Source organism: Oryzias latipes, chromosome 9, assembly GCF_053564925.1.
Source record: "Oryzias latipes strain Hd-rR chromosome 9, Olatipes_Hd-rR_3.1".
NCBI classification, from domain to species: domain Eukaryota; kingdom Metazoa; phylum Chordata; class Actinopteri; order Beloniformes; family Adrianichthyidae; genus Oryzias; species Oryzias latipes.
The window spans coordinates 18,546,082-18,572,945 of NC_136245.1; the positions used below are offsets into that span (position 1 = coordinate 18,546,082).

Genomic DNA, 26,864 nt, shown 5'->3' on the forward strand with positions numbered 1-26,864 from the left:
AAAGCGGATGAATCAGAATGGAGTGGAGCAGGGAGCTTTCGGCTTGCCTTGGAAGTTTCTGTGTCACACCAACAAGCTTTTACCAACGGTGTTTTTGTGTCGCTTCCTGACATAATGATTTGAATAAAGATAAACTTAAGCGCTTAATCTAATTTTCTTTATATATGACCTCCATCATGAGAAAAATGCCACAAGAACATGTTAAAAACATGATTTTCACCAGAGCTCGTTGAAATTCAACTTTGTATTTATTATATTTTTCCTTATTTTGATGTTTCAACTACACAAAGTTGCCCTAGAATACCATTACAACTTTGACTAGTGCCTTTTGGAATCTGTTTAAACTGGCTGCTTCTTTAGGTATAGGAAAACCATGATTTTTTTGGTTGTTTTTTGGTTGTTTTTTTAGTTACTTAAAATTTGAAACCTTTTTTTTTTACTTATCATGACATTATTTGTTGTATTTTGAACAAATTCCAATTATCGGTCCATGTGCTGTTTGTGTTGTTCTACAGAAAACTTTTAACATTAGTTTCCTTCTCTCTTCTTCCAATGCAGAATGTTTGGCTTGTTTAATAAGGAAGTAAAAAAGAAAAACATACAAGTAATACAAGAATAAAAAATATATAGAATACTCCTAAAAGGTCACGAATAATCACTTATCTTTTTACAGAACAACTTCAGGTTAACTGGTGAGTGTTGGTGTTTATTTTATGGCTTTAACTGTTGATTTTTTTTTTTTAGATTTTTGTTGTTTCTTTTATAGATATTTTAAATAAATACATTTGTGTTTAAAGTCCTCTTTATCATGCAGGTCTATACCCACCATATTATAAAACAAGGACAACTGAGTGGAACATGTGTGCATTAATCTGCACTATGTGGGGATGGGCTAAAATACCACATTTTGCTATACAAAAGCTCTGCTGAAAATGTGAAAACAAAATGACCTATTTCATCTTTAAAATGCCTTTGTCTGCATTAGTTAGTGTTTGCAGGCCTTACTCCTTTTGTTTTAATTTAGCCTTGGATTATGCAGAGTAAAGCCTGATCGATCTTTAGTGTGGCCATAAAGTGCCAAAGTGATAACTGCTTGGCAGACCGTAAACTCTTTCTATTCTATCATAGCTTTCCACAAATTGATTTTATAGTTTGAGATTCACTTAGCTGTTTTATCTTTTGGGATCAGCAGCTTCCAAGTGAGCAGTTCCACTTGGAAAATGCACACCTGGAACAAATACAGTTGCTGACTTGCATGCCGCCTTTGGCATATTCTGTCACCATATAAACGCACATAAAACATTATTTAGAGCACCAAGGGGATTATTATTACATGCGGGGTTTGTTTTGTTTCTCTTAGTGCATTGTACAGTCAGAGACCCCGCCCCCTTGATCCCAGTGTCCAAATCACTTGGACACTGACTCACACACCTCACGAAGATATGTGCACGCAGTAGTTAGCCCTGCAACCAGAGATAAACACAGTGTCTGTTGTCGAAAGTTAATTGCATGCGTAAGGTGTCAGGCACAGAAGTTCACTGTGTTCAGGCTGCAAGGTTCACTGTTGAAACTGTGTGCCAATCCGCCTCCATCATGACATCAGCTCGCTGACATCTATCACACACTGCTTCGAGGCACTTCACCCAACAGCCCTTTTTTACGTATGACTTAGGTGTGTTTTGGTGCTAAGCTGCTATAAACTGCAAGTGCAAACAGCCCACTTTTTTCTTCTCTGTTCCCCTCCTCTGTAATGTATTCCACAATCAGCACCAAACCAGTTCCTTACTGTTCTCGTGCCCGGAGTTTCCAGCTGCAGCTGAAGTCTGCAGCACTGAGGACACACTGTTTGTTGAATGGGGTCATTGTTTACAGTGGTTTGAGATGTTGGAATAGTTTTTGTTGTGGCTTGTTTACTCCTAAACTGGCTCCAGGCTTTGAATCGATGACTGCATTGCATTTTTCATGTGTATTGACATTCATGCAGGAGTGTGGTGGTCATGCGTATATCATGTGTTTTTGAATGTCTGCTACGTCTTGATATGTATTGTGTATCCATTCTCCTTTGTCGATTCTTCTTTGCTTTTCCCTTATACTTTGGCACAATCAATCACACCACCATTCTCGTTTTTCATTTGGTCTTGTGTGTGGCTGATTTCCCATTGATTGTTGTTCCCACTCCTCATTTACTCTTTTGTACTCTCAGCTGCTCCCTCCATCCCCAGGATGTTGGGGAGAGGAAGGGGGATAACAGGAGGGAAAGTAGCGGAAAAGGGTGGAGTAAGACGAGGCACATAGTTGTGGTGAACTAATTGAAAGCCAGCAGTTTGGGTCAGTGAATCCCAACTATTGGGAGTGGTCACGATTTTTGTGAAAACAGTTCACAACACATTTGTTTCAGTCTTCCGATGAGAATTCATGGCAGATTATGCCTGTTACCGCAAATGTTTGAGTAGGATTCTTCTTTTCATGCTTTGCTTTTGTATTAATGTCCACATCTGGTTATTTTATTTAGTTTTAGTAATTCCTTTTTATGTTCTCTCTGTAGCCTCCCCTGGTGTGTTTGGGCAGGCAACTGCAAGATCTTCTCAGTTGACCTGCTTGTCAAAAAGGAAGAAAACCCAAAACATTTTGGGGTTGGACAGAGCCGTCTTCTGCATGTGCTCTGGTGGGAAGCCCCAGCTTAGTCTTACAGGTGTTCATCGGGGTTGAGCACACAGTGGATCTATAGAAACAAGACCAAACATGTCAAGTGATGTTAGAACCTCTGAAGGAATGTAACACGGGGGTTATCTGAAAACATTCAGAATCCCAAATTTTCCTTTTGCACTTTCAGATACCAACTTATTGGCCTTTTCATACCCTTTTAATCTTTAATATCTGCTGAAATGTGGATCCAGTAATGTGGCAAAAACATGCTGCCGGCTCTGCAAAAGTAAGCAAAAAAAGACTATTTGTGTTCAAATTTATCTGCTCGTCTTTCTCTCGCTTTTAGGTGGGTTAAACTTGTTTTATTTACTAAGCATTTTTGTGTTAAACCTCATCCGGAGGGCTAAAACCACGCTGTAACTGTGGGGCTGCACATTGACAGGGGCCGGAGGTCAAAGGTCAGTGGTCTGAACAGGGAAGCGTACTCATGCAGAACAACACATCGTAAACAAACCATTACACACCATCTGTGGCGGCGTCAAATCCTCCCCCCGGCAGTGTTTGTTTGTTTTTTTGTGTGTGTTTGAGTAGGTGTGCATTCTTGAATCCCAGTGATCTCTCCCACATTCACACAAGCGATGACCAACACCACCAAGCCGAGACAGGGAGGTGACCATCTGGAATCCACTGAGGCATTAAATTACCTGCCAAAAGGTTAAATGTAGTGTAGTGGTTCAGGCTCAGTCAGATTTTAGACCTTATTGTTCTAAAAAAAATTCAAAAATCTTTATGTGGAGTCATGAATTAAGATTTAATGCCTACATTTGTAAATAAGCAGTTGAAACATTTTAATGCCGTTTTTTTGCAGTGGAAATTTCATCAGATTGATGTAGAATTTGTGTACCGGTAATTATACGATACTTGTTTTTTTTTCAAAGGAAAGTGGCACTTTTGTCGTTGCAACTGTTCTTTTTAAATCAAGTTGAATGTTTTCATTTCATAAACTCCCAGCTTTGTTTTCTTTTTGTGAAGATGAATCTCCTAATTATCTCCATACCTGTTCAGTTACAGAGCTTCATGCATAATTAGCTTGACAGAAGATGGTTTATACAACCAAATGCCCTTTACTCTACGCTCAGATTTTTCTATTGTTGTGAGGACCTGCTCTCTTGTCTTTTTCCATCTTACCTGTCATCTTTAATTTATCTCGACATTTTGCTTTCCTTTCTTCCTCCCACAGTACACCTCCTCTTCTCTTCCTATCCTTCAGGTTTCTTTTCAAAAGTCTCACCTAGTGTTAACCTTTCTCTCAACTCCCCTTTTTTTCTCTTAAAGATCTCTGCTTCTCTTATTCTCTCTGACAGTGCCACATCCCCTCCACAACGCCACTTAATACCCAGCATGCACTGTACCCCTCTGTCATCCTCCGTCCTCTCTCGTCTCTCTGCTTCCATCATTTCTGAGAGCCTCTGTGATACTGCCCACTGGTCTGACACCTGCTACTTTGAGCTCACCCTGTGATTGGACTATTTATACGTGCCTCTGGGAGTTTCTAAAATGTAATTTACATTTTTTTTTAAACTTCAATCCGCTGCTTTCATTAAACCTTGTGTTGTTTCATGTCTATTTGTCTTAAGGGTCAGTTGCACAGTTTGATTCTGACATGTCACTAGACATGTGGATTAGAAGAGAATGGAGGCTGCTCCTTCTCTATTTCGAGAAGCCCAGAAGGAGAAGATTGTTAATTTAGCTGCTATAAATAATGAGACTCACCCCAGCAGGTACTGTAAGGTAAAGACCCAGTGCAGTACTGGGGTGGCAACAGCTTCTTTAAGCTCTGTGTGTGCAGATATGGATGCTGCTCATTGATCCATGAAGCTTAATTTTAAGTCACATGGATTGTTTCTTGGTTTTGACACATTTGAAGCCCAAGTTTTTTTTTCTTTTCTTGGATATCAAAACGTTAGGCTGTAAAAAAAAAACAGAATTATTGAAAAGATAAATACAAATTTGCTTGAATATTTTTCTATTACATTTTCATTCAAATTTTGGATAAAATAGTTTCACTTTTCATGAAATGTGTGATTAGGCTTAGATTTTTCGACCAATTGATTTTTGGTCAGTGATTTTTATTTACCAACAGAATAACACCACTCTATTTGTGTGAAATTTGTGTTTTTTATACATGATTTTAGTCCTGACCAAGCATAAATCTACTATACTTAATATGTATTTACTGCCATTAGGCTTCCTTTATTCTATTTTTGTTCTACCACCTTTTTATGCTGCTCTCTATAAAACTTGTATTAAATTGATGTGAGATTTTCAGGTCACTGTGCAGCTTTAAATACCTTTTAATAAACCTCTTTTTGAAAATATGTACATTTAAGGAAACAGGAATCCGTTCATTCCTGTTGAGTTTGCTTGTAATATGTTGAGGGGTAAGGGGGGCGGTGTGCAGGAGACGAACAGAAACCCAGCTGTTAAGTGAACAGATGGAGTGAAGGTTGATGAAAATTAAGGGTGAATGTTGAAAAGCTTAAACAAAACCGATGGCACTTTTAGAAGAACAAGGCAACAAGAGCATGAGGTTTACTGGGAGATGTAAATCTAATGACAAAAGATTGATAAGTTGCTCAAGTGAATCATATTATTCAGCTGTATATGTTTTAGATATGTCTCAAAATGAGAAGGTTAATTACTTATCAACATGCTGATTGGCGTTGAAAGCTCTTTTTGTATGTTTGTGTTTTTGTGTTGTGTGTGTATGAGATGTCAATTTTTTTTTTACTGCGGTTGAATTTTGTTGTGGGTATTTTGTTTTTTCTTCTTCAAGCTGTCAGTTTTTAAAGACATTTTGCTTTAAGAAAAGTTTTTTTTTTTTGAGGATATTATTGTGTTCCCATGTGGTCTGCAGATGTGCAGAGTTTGACAGCATCGTCATTTCTCAGACCCAAGCTGCGCCTTCTGTCTGTCTGGGCTTCTTGGCTAAATATGCATGAAAAATTTTAATATTTTCATGTCTTCTCAGAACTGTTTCAAGCTTCTGTGTGAGATGAATATAGATCACTCTTATTGAATCTAGAAAACCTTTATATTTTGAAGTTCCAATGTAGTTAAGGATGCTGGCTTTTTTTTGTGTGTTGATGTCTAATAAAGAATTTGACCCTTTCTTTGGTGTTAATATTCCAGAACTGTGGTTTCCCATCATTGGAGACATCTTTTAACTTTGTTATTGCCTCTCCACCATCCCTTGTCTGCTGCAGGACAGTGACATTCAGAAAAAGATTGACCATGAAATCCGGATGCGCGATGGAGCCTGCAAGCTGCTGGCTGCCTGCTCGCAAAGGGACCAGGCTCTGGAGGCAGCAAAGAGTCTACAAACATGCAGCACTCGTATCATGGCCTACATGTCGGAGCTGCAAAGGATGAAGGAAGCTCAGGTGATGCAGAACATCTCACGGAGATCATCGGATGTTGGGCCAATGGACGACCGACTCCCCTGCAAAGGAAAAGTGGCAATCTCAGGTGTGTGATAAATAACCATATAGTAGAGGCAAGGAAGTTTGTGTGTTGTTTTTGAGCACAGAAAGAGTGTGGACATAAATTAATGAGATAAGTGTCTGGTAGCATCTGCTACCTAACTGGGGGGAGGACAATACACACCATCAGTGATTATCAGTAGTGGCTGCTTTCTCTGGTGCCAGAGAGCAGCGTGGGATAGGAGTCAAACGCTCGTCACTTGGACAGTGGGGATGATTAACATATTTGTGAGCTAATCCCCCTGTCTGTTGTCATTCCAGATCTTCGAATCCCTCTCATGTGGAAAGACACAGAGTACTTCAAAAACAAAGGAGGTGAGGAGGAGCCCCTTCTGCATGGGTGTGAAGGCATTCTTATGGCCAATTTATGACTAATTTATGAGAAGGGGCTGAGGACCATGTGCAAAGTTCATGGGGGCATTTGTGCAAAGGTCTTGATGGGGAGTTCTTCATTGCTTTGTTAAAATACAGGTGTAATTTATTAGTAGTACATTCACCTAGTGTAGTGAACACTGCAGACAGATCATTAACCCTTGTGCTATCTTAGATGACCCCACCCTTACATTGACATGTTCTCCCTACCATGACAAAGGTGGATAAAGGTGGAAAGATTTCATGTAATCCATGGACACCAGGAAAGATCACAAATCATTGAAGAAAAAAGGTTCAGAGCACTGTCTAGTGGGTCTACATGACCCAACTCCCAATGTTAAAGTGCCTAGGATAGCACAAGGGTTAAGAAAGACATTTTCTGTCGGGTCCTGGAACTCATCCAAGTCGCATTCAAATCTCCTCCTGACATTTTAAAAATTCAGCAGTGTGCAGAAAATAATCGATTTTTACAGTGCCTATTTTATGTTTCAGCACCTTGACAGAGTCTGTGTAGTTCACCTGCGTAGCTGTAAAAAAAAAAAAAGTGAAATACTTGCCCAGTTGCTCCCTTGGCAGCTAGAATGGAATTAGTCAGCATAAATGAACTCAAGAAGCAGTACACTGTTAGCAAAGCTTAATGAGGCACTTAGCCAGGGTCTTTAAAAAGACTGAGGCATAAACTGAACTCAGGGGGCAACAATGAGCAGCATATTTACGCCAAAGAATTGAGCTCCCACTAAAATGGAGAATTTGCCGATGCGACATGTACTTAAAAATATACAAAAATAGTTTTATAATTGTTAATAAATAAGTTTTATGTTTATAAATGTATATAAACAGTTAATTTCAGTTGAGGTAAAATAGTTTACCCGTGTCTTTTGGTGAAAGCATTGCTCAGTACGTCTTTCCAGCTAAATATTAAAGTAGAAATATCTTGCAAAAGCAGTTTTAAAAATGTATCCTTTATTTGTCTTTGTTGCCTGTTCCTTTCCATAGAGCTTCATCGCTGTGCAGTCTTCTGCCTGCTTCATCTGGGTGGGGAGATCTTTGACACCGACATGGTGATCGTGGACCGGACCCTCACCGATATTTGCTTTGACAACCCGATTATATTGTACGTCTGCTATTGATCAACTCTGAGAAGCTGTAGTTTAAACAGTCTAGTGTTTCATCTATGCAGATTTTGTTTAACACATTTATATGATTTAAACAAATGTTTTTATTTTAATATATATATAATGTTAACACTTAAAGTTTTAGAATGTATACATAATATAAAGTTATGTTTCAAATAATCTTTTATGTACAGATCAGTGCTAAATAATGTTTTTATTACTAGATCTTGTCATGGAACTTCTTAATTATTGATCAACAAGTCTCAGCAAGCTGTCTAGAAATGCAGTTTTGTCAGCGTATGTTTCTTGTTCTGCAGCAGCGACGCTGGCCCGGGTTTTCAGCTGCATGTTGAGCTCTACAGCTGCTGCTTTGAGGAGGACTACTCTACAGGAAGCACACCGAGGAAACTGGCTAGCAAGCTGAGCTCTTCACTCGGTCGATCGGCAGGGAAGAAGCTCCGAGCGGCCATGGAGACTGGACCGGGTAGTCCTGTCAGCAATGGAGGGGCATCGCCACTTCTGCTGCCAGTTCCCTCAGTACAGTAAGTTGGTCTTAATGGGTCATTATTGCACAGTTAAACACAGATCTGGAAATATTTCCGGAAATATGAAAACTTAAAAGAGAAATCCTGTTTTTCCCATCTTGTGTGTTGACAGGGGCCCAAAGTACCATCTCTTAGCTCATACCACCCTCTCGCTGTCTCACGTTCAGGACAGCTTCCGCACCCATGACCTCACTATTTCAGGGAATGGTGAGTAGCAACTACTTTCAGTCTGCTTCCTCTCTGCTGCGCCAAATCAGCCATCTGCCCTCCTCCCTTTTTTCCCTCCACTCATGATGGTTTCCCATCTTTTCTTGTGTTCTAAGAAATTACTTTAAAAAAGCAAACGCTGCAACCTCCTTCTCCAGATTTTCCCATGTTCTCTAAAGGTCAGAGCCATTACCCCTATTGGGGGGGGGGTTGCTGTGTAAAGCTGTAATGATGCTGGTTTACAGGGGTTCATACCTAGAAACAGAAGGGCCCCTTGTATTTAATTCATTGGCCCCTCATGGTACTGTAAAGTTTCACAGCTGCATTTCATGAAGCTTCCAGCAGCTGTCAGTCTTTTACACCCAAGAACCTCATTTTGGGTCTTAATGGAGGAAGGGGGGGGGGTTGTTAAGCTAAGAAAAAAATGATGCCTTTTGGGTTTTTTTCCCCAGCGTACCTGTTCGTGTGTTCATATAAAAGTCAAATTCTGTGCTGACGTATTTGTTTGTCGTTTGCGTTGCAGAGGAGTGCTCATATTGGCTGCCGCTTTATGGCAGTATGTGTTGCCGCCTTGCGGCTCAGCCCAACTGCATGACCCAGCGGATGATGAGCGGATGGTTAAAAGTCAGGGTAAGTTGGCAGGTGTGTGCGCCCGCACCACTGATGTGATGCATTCCTCCAGGGTTTTCATTAGCTGCTGGCTTTGTTTCGGACTCACGTTTGCCCCTACCTCCCCCGCAATGCGCTTCCTCCTCGCCATCTCATGTTGGCTTGTCTCTTTGTTTCTTTTGTGTTACTTTTTTTTTTTTGTTTCCCTCGCAGCAGTGTGGAGGTGACCCTCAGAGCTGGTCCAAAGTCTTCGCTGTTCTCAAAGGAACAAGCCTGTTCTGCTACCATCGCCAAGAGGATGTGGAGACAAACATTGAGCCCGTCTTCACTATCGGAATTAACAAGGTGAGCTGAAAAAAGAGGAGAAACTAAAGAGAATGGTGGATTCGTCCACACCACACTCTTAGCTGTGTATTTTTGGCAAAGCCAAAGGCGTTACCAGCATTGATGCTTCTGGTTTGCTGCCAGTTTGCTTCTCAAGCCAAGTGTTGGAATATGATTTAAAACTCTAGGCATATAAAAGAAGCCATTTTTTTTTTTACTTTCCAAGTTTCCTTAAAGCTAAACCCCGTCATTTGTTCTAGTGAACCCTCCAGGAGGTCAAGAGTTGAAACATAGGTGTTTCTCTGCTCCTGGGGTTTGACTGAAGATTTCTTTTTCAGGTGGAAAATTCATGTCTTTAAAAAAATTTACAAAACTTTAAAACAAACGAAAATCTACCCGGTGCCCACAGGCTTTCTTTTAGAGGTCATATAAAATAAACTGTTGAAACATTATTTGATTATTGCCCTAAAACTGTCAGGTTCTGAAACCTTTTGTTTCCTTATTTTGTCCTTTAATGTTTTCAAATCCCCTCATGCAAAAATAATTTTTAAAGTATCACTATTCATAAACACAGTCAACCTAAAATGGCATCAACATTTAAAAAAAAACAGTGGACTTTAAAGTTTTTTCGACCTATTTGACATGAAACTGTTTAATCATTACAAATAATTGTAAAAAATCTATTAGTTGTCAAATAAATGAGTGGAGCGATTCTGCCACCTATTGGTCTTGAACTGAGTTGACCAGAGTTAAAGCACACAGGAGGAGGTAGTTGAGAGTCTGCCCCGTTTGTTGGGTAATTGCTGAAAGGAAATGGTTTGGAACAAGGCTAATCGGTGGCTTTATTGATGAGAGTTTATTTCCAGCAGAGACTTCGAGTTAAAAATGTTGCAATAAACAGTTGTAGCGGCTCGATGTTGTTCACTCAGGACCTCTGGCGCTCATTTCCTACTGTTTGCATTTGTATGACACTCGATCCATAGCTTTTGTGTGTCTTTTTTTTTGTTTTCAGGAGACCAGAATACGTGCATCAGACAAAGACCCTCACAGTAAAGCTCAGAACATCTGCATCAGTAACCAGTACGGTGGCGAGGAAGTCACACACACTCTGACCACAGAAAGCCGAGAGGACACACACAGGTGGATGGAGGCCTTCTGGCAGCATTTCTATGATATGAGTAAGTGCTTGCGTCATTGCAGCAAAGTGTGTTTATGTGATTCACACTTATTAACTACATTCAAACCTATGTATTTGTTTATTCAAATGATTAATTAATGTAAACATTTGTTCTTCTACCTGTTGATTTAATAAATTAGAGCCGAGAGTTTCATTAACTTACGGTTTTTATTGTATACAGAGGTTTGTAACAGCTCTGAGTTTAATAAAGATGCCTTGGGAATGTCTTGTGCATTGCCATTTTTCTCCATCTATATGAACTGTTTATTAAGGAAGACCCTTTTGTTCCACTCCACAGGTCAATGGAGGCAATGCTGTGATGACGTCATGAAAATTGAACTTCCATCGCCAAGGAAACCAGCACCTATCACACCAAAACAGGGATCTCTTTACCATGAAATGGGTATGTCTGGGATCATGGGTGTACAAACAGATTTGCTTTGTTTGATTTACAAAAGACAAAGCAAGAAAGAAAGTACTGTAGTTGCATGTGATTGTGTGCATTTTCCTCTGCAAAATTTCCAACTCACCCTGCTTTACTATCTCTGTTCTGTAGATAGGAGGGGTCTGAACTATGATTCACTGACTCAAATCTCCGTCTTGTTTCTCTCCTTTCTTCCTCTCCTCATTTCACCTTTCGTTTTCTTATTTGCTGTTCTATCCTTCCTTCTTCCCTGATATAATATACTTCTCATTCCCACTTTTATTCAAATGTATTTTCATACATTTAATCTTTCCACACTCCTTTGTACATTTGTTTTCCTGAATCAATTCCCCCTCTTATTCCACAAACTAAACTGCTTGTTGCACCCTTTCATTCACTCTTTCGTACCATCCCGCCTCGTGGATTTCCTAAACTTCGCTGGCAGCGCCTCTTGCCGCACCCTCCTGCGAGGGTCTTCTGCTGCAGGATAACGCTGTGTCTGCTGAGATTCGTGCTCTGCTTTCATCCTATTACAGCGACAGGTGAAGTAGCAGGTGTAGGGCTTCTTAAATTCTTCAGAAAACATGACGTCCCTGAAGGCTAAGATGAAGGATCTGCTTTACTGTGATAGCTTAATCGATCTGTAAACCGGCTTTAGACTGGCTTTAGTGTTTTATTATTATGATTAAAACATGCTGTGATTGTGAAGATTTATAAACATAAATGTAATATTTGGTGAGGTATACATGAATATTAATGCACAATGTTTTAAATCATTATTCAAATTGTTTTTTTTAAGTGAAAATAAAACTCCTACCACTAAATACACTTTTCTATTCCAAATGTAGACATAAAATAATTTTTAAATCATCATGTTGTTTATGAAACTTCCATTTTCAGACGTCTGTATTTGACTTTGCATAAATATGAAATACAAATCTTAGTGGATCTAAAATAACATTAAAAATATAGTTTTTTTTAAAATCATCAGATAGATATAAATGTTTATTAATCATTTTTAATCGCACTGCAGCTGTGTAATTGAGTTCTGGTGCTTCTCACCTGCAGTTATTGAGTCATCAGATGACCTCAGCAGCACTGTGTCAGACATCTTGGCACAGCGAATGCAGGAGCTGGAGCTCCGTAACCAGCTGGGCACCTCTCCCACCTGGATGTCTTTGTTTGAGGAGAACCTTCCAAAAAGTGGCGCCTTCACTCGTCAGTATTCTCCCCGCCTGTCTGGCCTCAGCCCCAGCTCTCCTCGTGGAAGACCCCGGAGCCCTTTGAGCTACCAGCGTTGCCCCCAGCTGGGTCTGCTGTCCTCAGATGCGAGCTTGACGTCCGACAGCGACAGCCACTGCAGCAGCCCCTGCTCTCACCGCTACGGCTGGCCCGAGCCTTCCTCAAACTTGTCTCTTTTGTCGTCGTCTCCTTCCCGTCTGAGGCCGCGCACTCTTTCGCTGGACGCTAAACTCAGTACTCTTCGAGGAAAGGGCTATGGAAGTACCCTTCAGTGCCCCTGCCACCCTCCACCCTCGTCACTACTCGCTCCTCTCCCTATGTCTTCTCGGCCCCCTCGGTCACCGCGCGGCGCGCAGACCACCCTCTCGTGTTCCAGCTCCACCTCAAGCAACAGCTCCAGCAACAGTGAAGGTAACCACAGCCCAGAGTCATCTGAGGGTGTTGCTTTTTCAAGACCCTCCCCGGTCCGGCGCAGTTTGAGGAACCTCAGGGCCAGACTTGATCCTCGAAACTGGCTCCAAAGTCAGGTGTGAATTGTTCTGATATTTTAGGATTATTTAAAGGCATTAAAGTGGGATTTAACTGGCTTAACATGTGAACTAAACTCAGGCAACTGCTTGGCAATGAGCACATCCCTGAAAAGTATGGCGGTAGGATGCCCTTCGATCAGGGATGGAATAATGGAAGACTACCTGTAGAATGTCTGCTTTGCTCAAAACCCAGGTGGAAACCCCTGGTGGCGTTGCTGAGCTTCCACAGCTTTAAAGTTAAGCGGTACTCTGCCTGTTTTAGGAAGTGGTGGGCCTGCTACTTGGGGGAAATTAATGCTCAAAGCTCTGTTACCGTTTGAATACGTAATGACGTGTCTGCGAATCTCTCTGAAACCTAATTTTAAAACTGGAAAAGGTTTAATTTATGTCCCTAATGTCCATCCTCCTGATGTCTTCATGCCATGATGTGAAGCTGTATTTTCACTGGATGTTAAGTATTGTGATATCCAGGTGGTTTGTTGTGAAACCAACAGCAAAAAAAGAGCAAGTTTTAAAAGGTTAGGGGCTGCTGCTACATGTAGAGGTAATTAGTCCATGTTTGTTTCTTGTACTTTGACTCCTAATTCAGTGCACTGACCCAATCATTCAAAAATTATCTTTGCAAGTGTTCCCAAAGTCTGTTTGCACCATTTTGCTTCCATGCATGATTTGGCCTGGTCTTAAAATGTTTAACTACTTGAGGAAATTTTAGCGAGTGGAAGCTTAATGCAATTGCTCAAAATTACTGTACTATTTATGACTGTGATCTCTTAGAGTAAAAAAAAAAGGCAAAACTGCTGAGGTCTTCACTTATTTATCTGCACACACAAAACAGGTTGTCATCCACTAATCCATCATGGTCAACAAAAATTATGGTATAAGCCAAAGCATATACTTCTACACTGACTTACTGAAGTATTTGGGGTTTTTATTGGATGTGAATTCCTAAATTACAAATATAAAGATATATTTATATGTCTGTGATACGATAAACCACATAAGAAGTATAAAATTATCTTAGGATGGTTTTTACATTTCCACATCGCAGGGCCTTTTGTTTCAAGACCTCTTGTTAGTTTAAGTCTGAGCCCATTTAAAAAGAGTAAAACCTCCATCTTGATTTTTTTTTGCCGTCACTCTTCTGGGAAACTTTTATTTTGATTTTTCAAATGTTTCAAAAACACATTTTTCTGTAAATTTTTACAAGTTAACGGTTTTCTTTTTTGATTTTATAAAATGTATAGATGTATGGTAATCATAACGAATGATGTGCAGACCTTTAACTGTTAGAATGAAAAACTGAATGTCGTAACCTTGCAAGGTTCCCTTGTTAGTAGGCCTTGTGATCTGCATGTGCGCTTTCCTCAAGGGAGAACATGTGAGGAACTCTCATGTTTAAGCAATGTAATACTAATTATAATAAATGTTTTATCAATCTGTCTCATTATTTTCTCATCTCTTTAAATTAATCTTCCCTGAATAATTTATTTTCATTAGGATTAGCCGATTCAAACCTCATTTTTTTGTCATATTTCAAAAGAAAGGACAAGACACGGGTTTAATGTGGAAGAACATGTTTAAACATTCTACTACTTTGTTTTACAGAGCTGTTATAAATGGATTTTCCTTCTGCACTGCGGGCGAGCACTTTTGCATGCAGTGTAAGAGCCCACCATAATATCAGAAAAGTGCTGTAAGTACTTGGCACTTTAAATGTGTGATGGATCATTCCTCATTCACTCTCCCTCCTTCTTCTTCTTCAGTTTCTTTCGCTGGCAGCAAATCCTATCAGAAGTCCACTTATGTAATTCCATTTGCAGAAGAGACTGCAAACTCCCGGGCGAAACGAGAAATCAAAGCCAGCAGAGCTGAGAATTTATTGTCAGCATTTCCATAGCAAAGCTGTTGACTACTAGGTACAAAGCACTATTACAAACATAGGAGGTAGTCAGCACTGGGTCTTCTCTGAGTGTTTGATGTGCATAGAGAAAATATGGCCATAACAACTGCTTGAAATGCCTTAGAGGACCCCTGCTTTGTTCATGCCTGGTTATACCATCGTTGTGCTATTATATCATCCCATGTGCTTAATATGTTAAACACCCATCTAATAAGACCAACAAATACAGATTCAATAATGCTTAAATACTATATAATATTTGCTTCTGTGAAGCTTATTGACTTCCAGAACCCAATAGGGTAATTTGACATCAAGTTTGGCAAATACATTTATTTCTTATATTAGTGAGTAAAGAGAGTTACGCATATTTCACAAGTAAAGATGGGGCACTTCCCCTCTTCACATTATTTGAAGTCCTCCACCACGTTCCTTTGTGTCCTCCATGGTCCGCTCCCATTAGCAGGCGCAGTGTGGATTGGACATCCGCAGTGCAAACCCAGCCAGGGTCCTCCAGGTGAGTGTGGAGAACTTCGCAGGGCATGTTCCGGCTCGGCTGATGTACGTAGACGCGATGCGATGAAGCCGCTTTGCCCCAAACGTGTTGTAGTGTCCTGGGAGAACTTGGTCAACCTTTTGGATTTAAAATTTTGGAGTAGGAATTAGTGCTAGAAACATCTAACATCAGATCACTACAAAATAGGAGTGCCAATATCAATACCAATGATCCAATCAGATTAATCCGTCTGAGGCTAGTTGTAAACCGAATTGGCCTATTCCATTATAAAATCTTTTCAAAAGGAAACACATTCATTTTATTGATCTTGGAAAACACCGTTTGGATTAAGACATGTTAGGTTCATTTTACTCCAATGTAAAAACGACCAAGTGCATCACAGCGGACAACACACACGTGATAGCAGCATAAAGTGATCAAAACATCATTCCAGTCCAATGTGTGGAAACACTTTGAATTTAGCAAAGACGTGTGACCATACAGGGGTAGAATGTTCTAATAATGTTTGATATGGAAAAACAGTTAGCTGAACTTTGTGACATTAAAATGTGAATGGATTTGTCATTAATTCTTGTTGACTTGTTTTTTTGTACACATTTAATTTGCACTTGATTATCTTGCAAGAAATACAAGAATCTGGAAAACTTCCCCTGCCTGTTCAGTATCCAGGTATTTGTCTCTGAGTCACAATGATAGACATTTAGGCTACAGATGACCTGGATCGATTTTAGGTCAGTGAATCGGATCGAACCGGATCGTTCAAAATGAACCAATATCAACTACGGATTGATTCAGCAACCACAAATTATGATATGAATCGATTTGTTCCACCCCCTGGTACAAAATATATAAATGATATTTGAAATGACTTGAGAGTTACCTGCTCACTGTCAACCAGCCCCACCAGGCGCTCACAGCTGCTGATGTAATCACTGACCTGGCTGTAGGGCAGCCAGTCAATCATGGAGCCATCATACACAACATCCCCACTAAACAACAACTTGTTGTCGTGATCGTGCAGACAGATGCTTCCCCGAGAGTGGCCTGGCATGTGAAGAACGGTCAGCTGTCTGTCGCCGAGGTTGATGACATCCCCTAAAGTGAGATCATACTTCTTCACACAGACATCCATAACAACATTCCAATTCTACGAAGGCGAATATTAAAACTCCATCCCCCTTTTAAGCACCATATTGTTTTCACTCACCTATTTAATTCAATTGGAATTTAATTTATGTGCTGCCAGGAAGCCTTTGTTCTGGCTGCAATTGTGATAGTTCAAGACAATACCAAGACATTTTTGACAATTCTGTGATCCAAACTGTATGGGATCAGCTTTGAGGATGGCTCAGAGAAAGTCCATAAAGACATAGATGAGAGTGTATGGTGAGTCACTTCTGCATGGTCCACAACTCAACTGGATAGAAAAACTTTGGAATGAATTAGAGCGAAAAATGTTTGTTGGTTTTCAACCAACAAATCAAATGCACTTCTAGAATGGTCTAACATTTCTGTAAACATACCATTAAAGCTTGTAGAAAAAAATCCCAGGACAGTTGAAGCTTTTATAGATACAAAGGGTGGGCTGACATTAGAAAAATAAACTCTATGGGTTATAAATGAGATGGAACTTAAGTTCATAAAGGCTAACACACAAAAACAAACAAAAACAGTGGCTCTGACACAGCAGAAGGCTGCGTATTGATTTATGAAATCTTGACCACAGTCCAACAGTTGGAGCTGCTCTGCACAAATGCAGATCTGATGTAAGTGCAGAGTGCTGTGTAAATGTATGCTTTAACCCTTGTGGTATCCTAGGCACTTTGACATTGGGAGTGAGGTCATCTAATCTAGACCCCACTAGACAGCGCGCTGAACCTTTTTTCTTTAATGATTTGTGATCTTCACTGGTTTCCATGGATTACATGAAATCCTCTCCATCTTTATCCACGGTAGGGAGAACACGTCAATGGCCATCTTGACCCCATAGGATAGCACAAGGGTTAGACAGGGCTGTTCATTCCTGATCCTCGAGATCTACCACCCTGACGGTTTTCCAGATCTCCAAGTCCTGCTAGCGGATGATTAGCTCAATCAGATGTCTCCACATTCTGATTGAATGAACACACCTGCTCCAGGTAGTCAGCAGCAAGCAGTGCAGGGAGAGATGGAAAACAGGCAGGGCGATAAATCTCGAGTACCAGGAATGAGGAGCCCTGGTTTAGAAAATGCTTATGTCCAGAATATACTTATTCACAGACAGGATGGTGGGTGATAAATATCCCAGTGCTTTGCTGTGTGTGTGAGAAAAACCTACACACTCATTCCTGAAAGTAACAGAATCTGCCAAAGTCATCAGCATGGTGACTTAAAAATAGATCAGCTTTGCAGGAAGAGAGCCAAGACAATGGTGAGGACCACACAGTATCCCAACCTCACCCATGTGCAAATATTTGAAAGTCTGGTTTCTTGTGTCTGGCTTGTCACTGGGCCATCTGTTAATTTCGTTTTGCAGAAATTTGGTTTGAGAATGAGAAGGATTTTGAAACTCTAATACACTGAATGAAGTTTTTAAGTTGTAGGTTTGACCCCAGATTTAGCCCCCACTAGCACCAAGCACCACATGTGTGCTGACAGATGCCCTGCCTACCCTCTTGCAGTATGTGCGTGGGCTGAACAGCCTTGACTTTGTAGTTCCTTGCTCTCCACCCTGGACTGGGGCGCTCGGCTATCTCCCTGTCGCTCAACCAGGTGACCGTCTCGAAGTTGTCTCCGTTGGCCAGCGCATCGACCTCTGCGCTGTGGACGCCCACCTGTTGGAACTGATGCAGACCCCCCGAGTGGTCGAAGTGGGCGTGAGTGGCGATGGCCAGCAGCGGGTTCTTCCTCTGCGGGTCTTTTCCCAGCAGCCCCTTGGAGTCGATGTAGTCAGGTAAGCTCCTCAGCCCCAGGCCGGTGTCTATCACCACGTCCTGATGCGAACCGCGGAGCAACCAGATGTTGGCCCGGTTGTCCGATTGATAAAACCGCTCCTGGATCCAGAATAGTCCGTCTCCGAGCGACTTGTGGGCGTACCAGTCGGCTGCAGACATCCCAGGACATGCAAATGTCGAGGTAAGCTTCGGAAGGGAGACGCGCCGTCGGCTGAATTAGCACAACAGTGTTAGTAGCCTCGTAGCTAGGAGCAGTGTGGTTTCATTGAAGCTGTAATGATGGTGGCCGCACACACCCTTGTTTGAAAGCAGCCAGCCCATTGGTCGAAGTGAGAAATGACGGTAGATGTGAACGCGGCAGCGATTGGACGAAAATAAGAAACGCCCTATTGGGACGTAAGCAGGGGCGGAGAGGGGAAAGCATCTGCTCACGCTGACTAGTCTATTGGTTACACATGCGTTTCCCAGCCGGTTCCACAAAAAAACCATAGAAAGAAGCGATAGGTTTATTTACTTATCTTTTTCGCCTAAATGTAAGCTAAACCGCTAAGCCACAAACTCGGACCGTTTAGCTTTAACAAATAAATCAAATTCAATAAGATTTCATTGGGAAACACGTGTCATTTATAGTTATAAAACTTTATTTTTTTATCTCACGTCTCCATAAAAGGAGAGTTTTACCAGCAGGCCTCCTGTAAGTATTTATGAAAAAATATATATCAGGGAAAAATTGTCATTTCTCATAGCGGACTCAATGGTGCAATACCGGCAAGCACGTGCTTGTCAATGACGGTGCTTGCCTGAGGATGAACCGTGTGTTGCAGGTCGTGGTCAGGGGCGCAGCCATGGCAGGCAAAGGCCGCGGGGTGGCTGCGTTTACCTTCAACATTGATGCTCTGGGCATTGGCAGAGGCAACATGCCAGAAGCCAGGGTGGGGCCCAGTCCACTGTTTCCAGTAAGTAAATGCCACACAAACACGGAAAGATGGAAGGTTTAATTAGCAAAAATTCAAGTTTTATTTAAGTAAAATAAATTGGCATGTGTCATCAACGTAGGGCTTTTAGTGTACTCTCCCTGTGTAGTCTCAGTACTTTGTAAAATGTGCTCAGAAAGCAAACTATGATGTAATCTATTTTGTGTCAAACACTTGGTTTATGGACACTTTCTGAGAATGACTGCCTGCTTGGATTACACCAATTTTCAGATAAACAAGAAACGTGTCACTGTAATAAATATCTTGCATCATTTGCCCTTATTTAGACTACTGAATTTAAACCGGTTCCACTCAAAGGAGGTGAAGAGGAAGACTACATGCTGGCGTTAAAACAGGAATTAAGAGGAGCAATGCAGAGGCTACCACACAACATTAAAGCTTGCTCCAGCAAAACGGGTAGGGGGGAGAGTGCTGACATATGAGAGATTTCTACGTCAAGATAATTCTGGGCTGCTGGAAGTGGAGATAACTGCTGCTTTTGGGAAATCAGACATTTTATGAGTGTTATACATAAGAGAAATGAGATTCTATAGTTACTGCTTATGCCTCATTATGAAGTTTTCAATTGTTGTTGTTTTTTTAGGGGTCCATCATTACAGATATTTTAAACATCTTTAATTTTCTTTGGTCTATGACATAAACCCAAGAAAAAACTTAAAGGAGTACATTTAATTTAAGTCACCTGTTAAAAAAAAGACAATTTCTAATCCAGGTTCCAGACTTTTGATCATTAGAAAATACTTTTTAAGATTCATTTATGAACAAATAATTTGGTACAATGCATAAATGTCTAAACAATAAATTTATTTTTGCTGTAGCAATGAATTGATTCCAGAGATTAACTTTCATTTGTTTTTTATCTTTTATGTTTAGTAAAAAAATTCTCACTGATCTGATACTTTTTTCAAATGTACTCTGTTGTTCTGTTTACATGAAACAGAGGTGGAGAAATACACTGAAAGATACTTGAAACAAGCCCAGATTAACAGTGAGGAATGGACTCCAGGTAATTGCTTTAGATGGAAATTTTTTTTTCAAAAGGTGTCATGTAAAGTAATGCAAACATCGTGTCACACATTTCAGACTGGAACCTTTTTCCCAAAGAACTGATGCCCCAAAGTAAAAAACGTAGAATTAAGAAAGGTAAATTAAAGTCACATTGCATGCAGGAAATGTTGAATGCGTGTTTTTTATTTATTTAAAAAGTGTTTTTTGCTTCAGGCACCAAGACTAAAACTGTGAAGAAGTTGAAGGAAGATAAAGCCAATGTGCTCAGTAAACTGGATGTAAGCCTATCTTCCTTCTTTAGCTTTTTTAGACTATTTAAATGTTTTTTTTTCTTAATTGAACTTTGTACAAGGATGTCTTTAGGCGCTGTCATTCGGTGCTGAAGTTAGTAGGCACATGCCTTTAAAATAAAAAAATCTAGTTTGGAAACTGCCATAAGGACAGAATAGTTTAAAGCCATGTGAAAAAAGATTATGGTTGTACGAAGTTTTAGCAAGATTTTGCAGAAGTCTACATCTGTGTAAAATATAAGGCACAATTTTACCTGTTTTTTTAATACCAACATTAGACTGAAAAACGCTTATTGTACTGGTGCTTCTGATTTTGAATTGGTAAAAAAAGTAAAAATCGCATGTCCCTTTCTGAAACTGATCAAATTACATCAAGTTTAAAAACAGTTTGACTCTTGAATGATCTTGACAGACCCATCTTTAGTGTCTGATGGGCTTAAATCTATTTAAAAAGGAAACTGTTCAGACTTGAACATTTCTTCCTTAACTGATCGGCTTTAAACACATTGGCCCAAACCATACTGCCAAGCAGAACAAAGAGAACTGCTGTGAAAATGTAGACTTTTTTTTAAATGGGAAGAAAGCCTACCATTTAGTTTGAATCCCACCCCAAAAAATCTGCTCAGGAATTGGCCAAGAAAGATGAAAATCCTGAGAAGTCAGATGAGGAAACTGAGAAGAAAGCAGAGGACGATGAAGAAATCGAAGAGGAAGAACTCGAAGAAGACATAGAAGAGGTTTGGTCCCAGGAATAGTGGAAAATCTGCATTGGTCTTATTTGATGCAACTAATGTTTTATCTGCTTGTTGCTCCTCAGGAAAATGACTACATTGAAAGCTATTTTGACAACGGTGAAGATTTTGCTGCTGAAAGTGACGATAACATGGATGGGGAAGCAACCTACTGAAGCCCATTTTGCATGGCTTTGACAGTTGCATATGAAATGTCTGTTTAGCTAAAGCTCGTAAGCCAAGTAACTTCATGTTTACGCCATGTAATTATTTAATGGATATGTATATATAAGCATAAATATGCAGACTTCAAAAAATAAATTATTCAAAATAGATATTTATTAAGCCTGCAGTATATTTCCAACTTGAAAGGCACACAGTCAACAAAACTGTCACAGGATAGCAACTGTACAATACATAACATTTAGGTAATTTATCTGGGAACATTGCATATTAAGATATTGATGCACATATGCAGTTTTACCACAGTTTCATGTCCAGCCAGATTCAGGACACTTGGATAAAACAAGGTTTCATTGAAAATTCAATACTGGTAGTATCACTGAAGCTCAGTCTTGACAATAGTTTAAAACCCCGTCATAGTTTAACACAATAGTATTTCACGTGTGCACAAAGGAAAACATTAAGATTTCTTCCAGAAGAAATTTTGTAAAAAAAAAATTAGACCTGATTTTTACAAACAGATGGTTCACTGGGAAGAAAAAACCTCACAGCAACTAATTCTAAAAGCATTTGTAGCCATCTTTATTAGCAAAATCTTGTTATAGTTTCATGTATGACATCTTGCAGAACGAATGTGGCAAACTTTGTTTTTGTCTTTAAACTATCACATTCTTTTGGACATTTTACTGAAGCAACAAAACTGCTTTGCTGTTAGTCAAATTGATAAAGGCATTTTCCTGCTGAATCTTGAGTTCAAAAACAAAAAAAACCTCTCATCAGCTTGAGAGTTAATGTTTGACAGCAAGATGTCAACTTCCCACAAAACTGTCCAAACATCTCCTTTTGTCTCCACTGTCCAAAGCAGGATATTCAAGACTTTTGTGGGCTGTTAAGGTTTACAAATTAGCAACTAAAGAATTGAACTTGTTAGTTAAAAAAAAAAAAATTGTTAGCATAGACAAATCAAATGTCCCTTTCTGAAACTGATCAAAGAATATCAAGTTTAAAAACAGTTTGACTCTTGAATAATCTTGACAAACCCATATTTAGTGTCTGATGGGCTTAAAACCATTAAAAAAAAAGAGAAACTGTTCAGACTTTGTGAACATTTCTTCCTAAACTGATCACAATTCTTTAAAAAAAAAGAAAACGAATGTCTTTCACCCCTGGCATTGAGCTAGACACCTGAATATTCCAAACAAACCTCCAAAACCTACTGTTGTAGAGGTAGTCACAGTTGCTAAATACCAGTAATAAAGTGCATCATAAAGAGTGTGTGGCTGTTTGTTTCCCCATTTTCTATCTAAGCAAGCTTTAAGGTTTGTATTGTAGTTTCACCAACAGAATTTTAAGGCCAAGTAGGAGACAAGCATCTGTCCTAATATTCCAATGCGATCAAATACAAAATATTCTTCAGTCAACCACCTACTAATCCTGATACGGTGATTTCTAATTTTATCAATGAAAATCGACAGAAAAGGCATTACATTAAAAACGTATAGTCAACTTGAAATGTTCTAATCCTGATCCTGCAGAAGTAGTCTGAACCTCTTTCTACATAAAGTTAAATTATCAGAACTTTTGTCCTTTTCTGAAAAAAAGTGGAAAATACCCAACAAGGAGAACATTCCACTTATTTTTATTTATCCTATGAGTTAGACCAAAAAAATCTATCAGCATATGTTACGTATTCTTAAGCCCTGCATTTTTATCATCTTCTGTATTGTATTTACCAGGGTTCTGTGGATCTCCATTAACCGCATCTCCAGCTTCTGCATTTTTGTCTTCTAAAGGCTTGTTCATAGATTCTCCACCCTCTTGCTGTACGAGATGAATACCGCCATGAGCTTGAGTGGTGGTACCATGATGGCTGACGTCACTTTTCACAAGAACTTCGTAGTACAGCAGATAAAACACAGGAGTAATGATCCCAACGAAGAGCATGATGGCCACAGCTGTCCACCACCTCATCCCCCAATCAGCCCCATAGTAGGGATCCTTTCTCTGAGATGGTTTGTACTCTGCATCTCCAAGAAGCGGCTGTTGTTGGGTTAGGGATGAAACGACTTCGTTAAGGCTGCTTCGAGACGGTCCTGTGGATTTGACCAGCTGCTCAATGTCCTTGTCTTTTTCCAGTAGAAATCCTTCCACACTGTCAGTAGAGGAAGTAGACGAGTCTGTGGAAGACTCGGTTGGAAGGAATGTAACAGGTGTGATGGGGGAAGCATGTCTAGATCCTGTAGGGGAGCCAGATTTGGGAGGGCCACTGTTATGAGTCTCCGTTAGGACACTGAAGCGCCTCACAGGAATCTTGACAGAACGCAGAGCAAAGAAGTCCTGTTCCGTCAGAAGGTTGTTGGCACGTTTGATGTCAGCCACCTACAATTCAGTAAAAAAAAAAAAAGGTTACATTGAAAAAAAATCTTAAATACTGGGCTCCTAAAATGTATTTAACACACACCGATTCTAGATACATTAAGATATTTAGAACTGTTAAACTTTGCTAAATGTTTTTAATTAGGAGTCAATATGTCAAAAAAAACATACTGAGCAATGGTACTGCAGAGCCAAGCTGTTCAAGGTGTCTCCTTCCTGGATGTCTCGGGTAAGGTAGATAATGTTATCCATTTTTTCTCTGGAAGAGTTTTTCCAAAGCCTCTCTTTCCCACGTGACCGGAGCTCGTAGCTTTCTCCATCTTCCTCAGACAGGTCGTTCTCTGAGCCATTGTTTCCAAAAAGATATGCAAGGCCACCGTTGGAAGGCTGCACCATGGTGGCAGACTGGAATCCATAGCGCTGACTCCTACTAGACATTTTGTCTCTATGGAGGAGAATGAAAGGCATTTTAGTATAGCATAAAATTAAGAAAAACCCAGAAAGTTTCCATTACAACAATGTAAACATGCTTTAATCATTCACTAATAATTATGAAAACTAACTTTCAGATAGTTCAGACTGTGTGTCTGAAACAGTAAAATCAAACTTAACAACATTATCTCTAATCTTAAGCAGTGTCGTTTAAAATATTCCATACACAGCCTGAATATTTCTGATTAAACTAAAAGGTTGTTTGTTTTCCATCAAGTCTCACGGGAGCATAAGCCTTAGTAGTTGTCTTACTTCTTTACTTTTTGTTTAATCCACAAGTAAAATTAACTCCACAACAAAATTAGTTTTAAAAAAAACTATTACTTTTAGAATTTAAGGAACCACCCTTAACCTTAAAAAAACAAAGCAAATGTCATATCTGGTGACGTTAAACTGTAAACTAAAAGTCCCACTTAAAAGAAAATTTATTAATACGAACCAGTAGAATTAAACGCGTCGAAACATGTACGTACACGTCCTCGTCGTTTTGTAAAACAGTAAGTAATGTGGTTAAAGCCATACAGACTGGCTGAAGTTGTTGTTCTGTCAATTCTGCTCATCTCACAACACAAGACGACGGATAGTCAACAAAAGAAAATGTGTAAATAAAAGTTAGCTTATTCTATATAAACTGTCGGAATAATTTGATACCGCCACGCTTAAACTTTATCCATTTTAGATTATTGCTGAATTAGCAGGTCAAGATTTATCTTGACTTGTTTTATCTTTTGAGCTAAGCTAGCGCCAAGACGAGCGTCTAAATAATGAGCAGCGCGGCATTTAATGTAGCCGTTTTACCGAACACCAGCCTTAGTTTAAACTTATAAAGACACACAAATGTTTACTACTTTACCTTAAACAAAACTCAGAACAGATGGTTGTCCTGTGAGCTTTCCATAACTCCTCTGAATCGCCTTTGGTCTCACCTTGTAGCTGGTTTTATACCTTTTTGCTAGCCTCCACAGTTCCCACCGCTCACGCCACGTCTACAAAATGTTTACGTAATGACGTTGTCACTGGCTTCTCCACACGTCATTCAAATGTTTATCACTGGGTGGCGCCAAAGGTCAAGATAAAATTTCAATCTAGATCTGAAATGAACAAATATTTTGGTTTGTTTGTTTATAAGTTTTTTTTTTTGTTAAATGAGATACGCTCCGTGTCACGTAGTCTTGCAATATTATTAATAATTTCAATCTGGTTTCGTGTTTTCTTTTGTCGCGTGCTTTCAAAGAAGTAGAAGTTTGCGGTCGTCTCGTGCTCTGTCCATTGTGTGGCGCTGTCCGCCTGCGCACAGGGAACCATGCTGCGCATCTTTGAGAGACAAATTGGATTAAAACATCTTGTCTCATTATGCTGCGACGGAGAGACCAGCATGCGACTGGGGCTAGCTGAAAACTAATCTTTGCATTGGGATAGTAAGAGGCGCTCTAACTAGAGGAGCAGGAGGTCCCGCATCGCATGGCTGCGAGAGCGCAGCGTTGTAGGAACAGGGTCTGAACCAGACCAGAGAACAGCTCCGCTCGTCTTCTTTTTTTATTCACTCCAGTGTCGTTGGATGACACTTGGCTTAACACTATATAGTTTTCTGGAAAAGTTGTAAAGTCTGGATCCACGAGTGGGTGGTTTTTACGCACAGCAATGCGGTCATTACTGCGCGCTCTTTGAATCAACACAGGTGGAGCGGACGACTTTGGAACCGTTTCCCAATGTTACCCACAGCAGCAAAGTTCTTGTAAAAATTATCTGGGGCTGAGAGGATAAGCAAGGTGTCAGGTAAGATTTAAGTTATGGATCTTTTTCTTGATGCTCCCATCTTCTCCTCCATTGTCGTTTTATGGGAGACTCGTGCGTCAAGCAACAAAACTTTCAGAGGGATTACATTATACGACTTGGTGTAACAAACGTTATTGCTTTGTCTCTCAACAAGTAACCCTGATCACAGAATGGATCACAGAAACAATGAGCCATGCTCCTATCAGAGAAAACGATTGAACGTGATTGACCACTCCTTATTTCTTAGCACTGCGCTAAAACAAATTCAAAGCATGTAATAAAATCGAAAAGCCTAAATATTGATTCAGCGCAATCAGTAAATGAATAGCCGGAGAGCCCATTGAGGACTGAGACAAACGCTTCCATGGTTACATTCAGGATCTCCAGTGTGATCACGGCGCTTTGTGTGGGTGTTTCTGTCTCCCACTGAAATAAGACAACTGCCACACATGGAGAGCTTGGGAGCCACTCATAAAGACGCCGCTGACTAATCTATATAGGCTTACCCAGACCATAAGTAATCTTGGCACACTTTGAGCTGCGCACATGTGCTGCTACTGTTCAATAAACCAGATGGGCCAATAGAATATTTCGTGTGTATTTCCAGGTTCCATAAATACAGCAGTTTGACATGCAGACTTTTCTTCTTCTCTTGTTGTTTTCATCTGATAATGAAACACGTTCTGTAGATCTTTATACTGAGCTGACATGATGTCATTTCTGTGTGTCCTTTTCAAATCTCTTTTGTGTCTTCCTCTGTGGTGCCTCAGCAGAGTTAGATCCTTTCTCTCCACGAAGAGAGCTTCTGTATCCATTCAGTTGGTACACCTGCTCTGCCTCCATACCAGCTTTTGCCCCAACTTGAACATTCTAGTAACCCCCCCCCCCAAAAAAAAAAATCAAATAAATAATCATAATTATTTTTTGTCCTCT

At 40.0% G+C, this 26,864-nt stretch overlaps 5 protein-coding genes across 11 annotated transcripts in view; 3 read left to right on the plus strand and 2 right to left on the minus strand.

Annotated features, from left to right (window-relative positions):
* Positions 1-14,177, plus strand: part of rtkna (rhotekin a) — a 60,661-nt gene extending 46,484 nt beyond the window's left edge. For 3 of the 6 annotated variants that reach the window (XM_023958547.2, XM_078952852.1, XM_078952853.1), the window contains exons 2-12: positions 5,913-6,174; positions 6,450-6,503; positions 7,557-7,674; positions 7,993-8,217; positions 8,333-8,427; positions 8,951-9,057; positions 9,250-9,381; positions 10,373-10,538; positions 10,836-10,940; positions 11,407-11,503; positions 12,030-14,177. In XM_023958547.2, the coding sequence (XP_023814315.1) occupies positions 5,913-6,174; positions 6,450-6,503; positions 7,557-7,674; positions 7,993-8,217; positions 8,333-8,427; positions 8,951-9,057; positions 9,250-9,381; positions 10,373-10,538; positions 10,836-10,940; positions 11,407-11,503; positions 12,030-12,036 (1,368 nt within the window). In that variant the 3' untranslated portion in view covers positions 12,037-14,177. The remainder of the gene's footprint in view (positions 1-5,912; positions 6,175-6,449; positions 6,504-7,556; positions 7,675-7,992; positions 8,218-8,332; positions 8,428-8,950; positions 9,058-9,249; positions 9,382-10,372; positions 10,539-10,835; positions 10,941-11,406; positions 11,504-12,029) is intronic. The other 3 variants (XM_023958544.2, XM_023958545.2, XM_023958546.2) reach the window with 1 other exon arrangement.
* A 113-nt stretch (positions 14,178-14,290) lies between these two features.
* On the minus strand, positions 14,291-18,524 carry mblac2 (metallo-beta-lactamase domain containing 2). Its single transcript, XM_004072464.4, has 3 exons — positions 17,798-18,524; positions 16,028-16,242; positions 14,291-15,263 (listed from the first exon to the last, which is right to left on the minus strand). The coding sequence occupies exons 1-3, from the start codon at positions 18,237-18,239 to the stop codon at positions 15,090-15,092; spliced, it is 831 nt and encodes a 276-aa protein (XP_004072512.1). The 5' UTR covers positions 18,240-18,524; the 3' UTR covers positions 14,291-15,089.
* Positions 18,525-18,626: 102 nt separating this feature from the next.
* polr3g (polymerase (RNA) III (DNA directed) polypeptide G) lies at positions 18,627-21,439 on the plus strand. Its single transcript, XM_020706019.2, has 8 exons — positions 18,627-18,774; positions 18,905-19,036; positions 19,342-19,471; positions 20,016-20,081; positions 20,159-20,218; positions 20,297-20,361; positions 21,000-21,110; positions 21,191-21,439. The coding sequence occupies exons 2-8, from the start codon at positions 18,926-18,928 to the stop codon at positions 21,278-21,280; spliced, it is 633 nt and encodes a 210-aa protein (XP_020561678.1). The 5' UTR covers positions 18,627-18,774; positions 18,905-18,925; the 3' UTR covers positions 21,281-21,439.
* lysmd3 (LysM, putative peptidoglycan-binding, domain containing 3) lies at positions 21,422-25,174 on the minus strand. Its single transcript, XM_004072653.5, has 3 exons — positions 25,009-25,174; positions 23,835-24,108; positions 21,422-23,666 (listed from the first exon to the last, which is right to left on the minus strand). Exons 2-3 carry the CDS (start codon positions 24,099-24,101, stop codon positions 22,971-22,973), a joined length of 963 nt encoding a protein of 320 aa, XP_004072701.1. The 5' UTR covers positions 24,102-24,108; positions 25,009-25,174; the 3' UTR covers positions 21,422-22,970.
* A 276-nt stretch (positions 25,175-25,450) lies between these two features.
* adgrv1 (adhesion G protein-coupled receptor V1) overlaps positions 25,451-26,864 on the plus strand; it is a 95,465-nt gene continuing 94,051 nt past the window's right edge. For both annotated transcript variants that reach the window (XM_011479300.4, XM_078952851.1), the window contains exon 1: positions 25,451-25,931. The gene's annotated coding sequence lies outside the window, so the exon portion shown is untranslated. The remainder of the gene's footprint in view (positions 25,932-26,864) is intronic.

Bases quoted from the DNA above. Each gene is read 5' to 3' on its own strand.
- mblac2 (XM_004072464.4), bottom strand. From the start codon at position 18,239: ATGTCTGCAGCCGACTGGTACGCCCACAAGTCGCTCGGAGACGGACTA. The intron at 16,243-17,797 runs GTAGGCAGGGCA...ATCTCACTTTAG, and splicing joins CACGCACATACTGCAAGAGG to GGGATGTCATCAACCTCGGC. The intron at 15,264-16,027 runs GTAACTCTCAAG...TAAATCCAAAAG, and splicing joins GGCTGGTTGACAGTGAGCAG to GTTGACCAAGTTCTCCCAGG.
- polr3g (XM_020706019.2), top strand. From the start codon at position 18,926: ATGGCAGGCAAAGGCCGCGGGGTGGCTGCGTTTACCTTCAACATTGAT. The intron at 19,037-19,341 runs GTAAGTAAATGC...GCCCTTATTTAG, and splicing joins GGCCCAGTCCACTGTTTCCA to ACTACTGAATTTAAACCGGT. The intron at 20,362-20,999 runs GTAAGCCTATCT...AAATCTGCTCAG, and splicing joins ATGTGCTCAGTAAACTGGAT to GAATTGGCCAAGAAAGATGA.
- lysmd3 (XM_004072653.5), bottom strand. From the start codon at position 24,101: ATGTCTAGTAGGAGTCAGCGCTATGGATTCCAGTCTGCCACCATGGTG. The intron at 23,667-23,834 runs GTATGTTTTTTT...ACTGAATTGTAG, and splicing joins CTCTGCAGTACCATTGCTCA to GTGGCTGACATCAAACGTGC.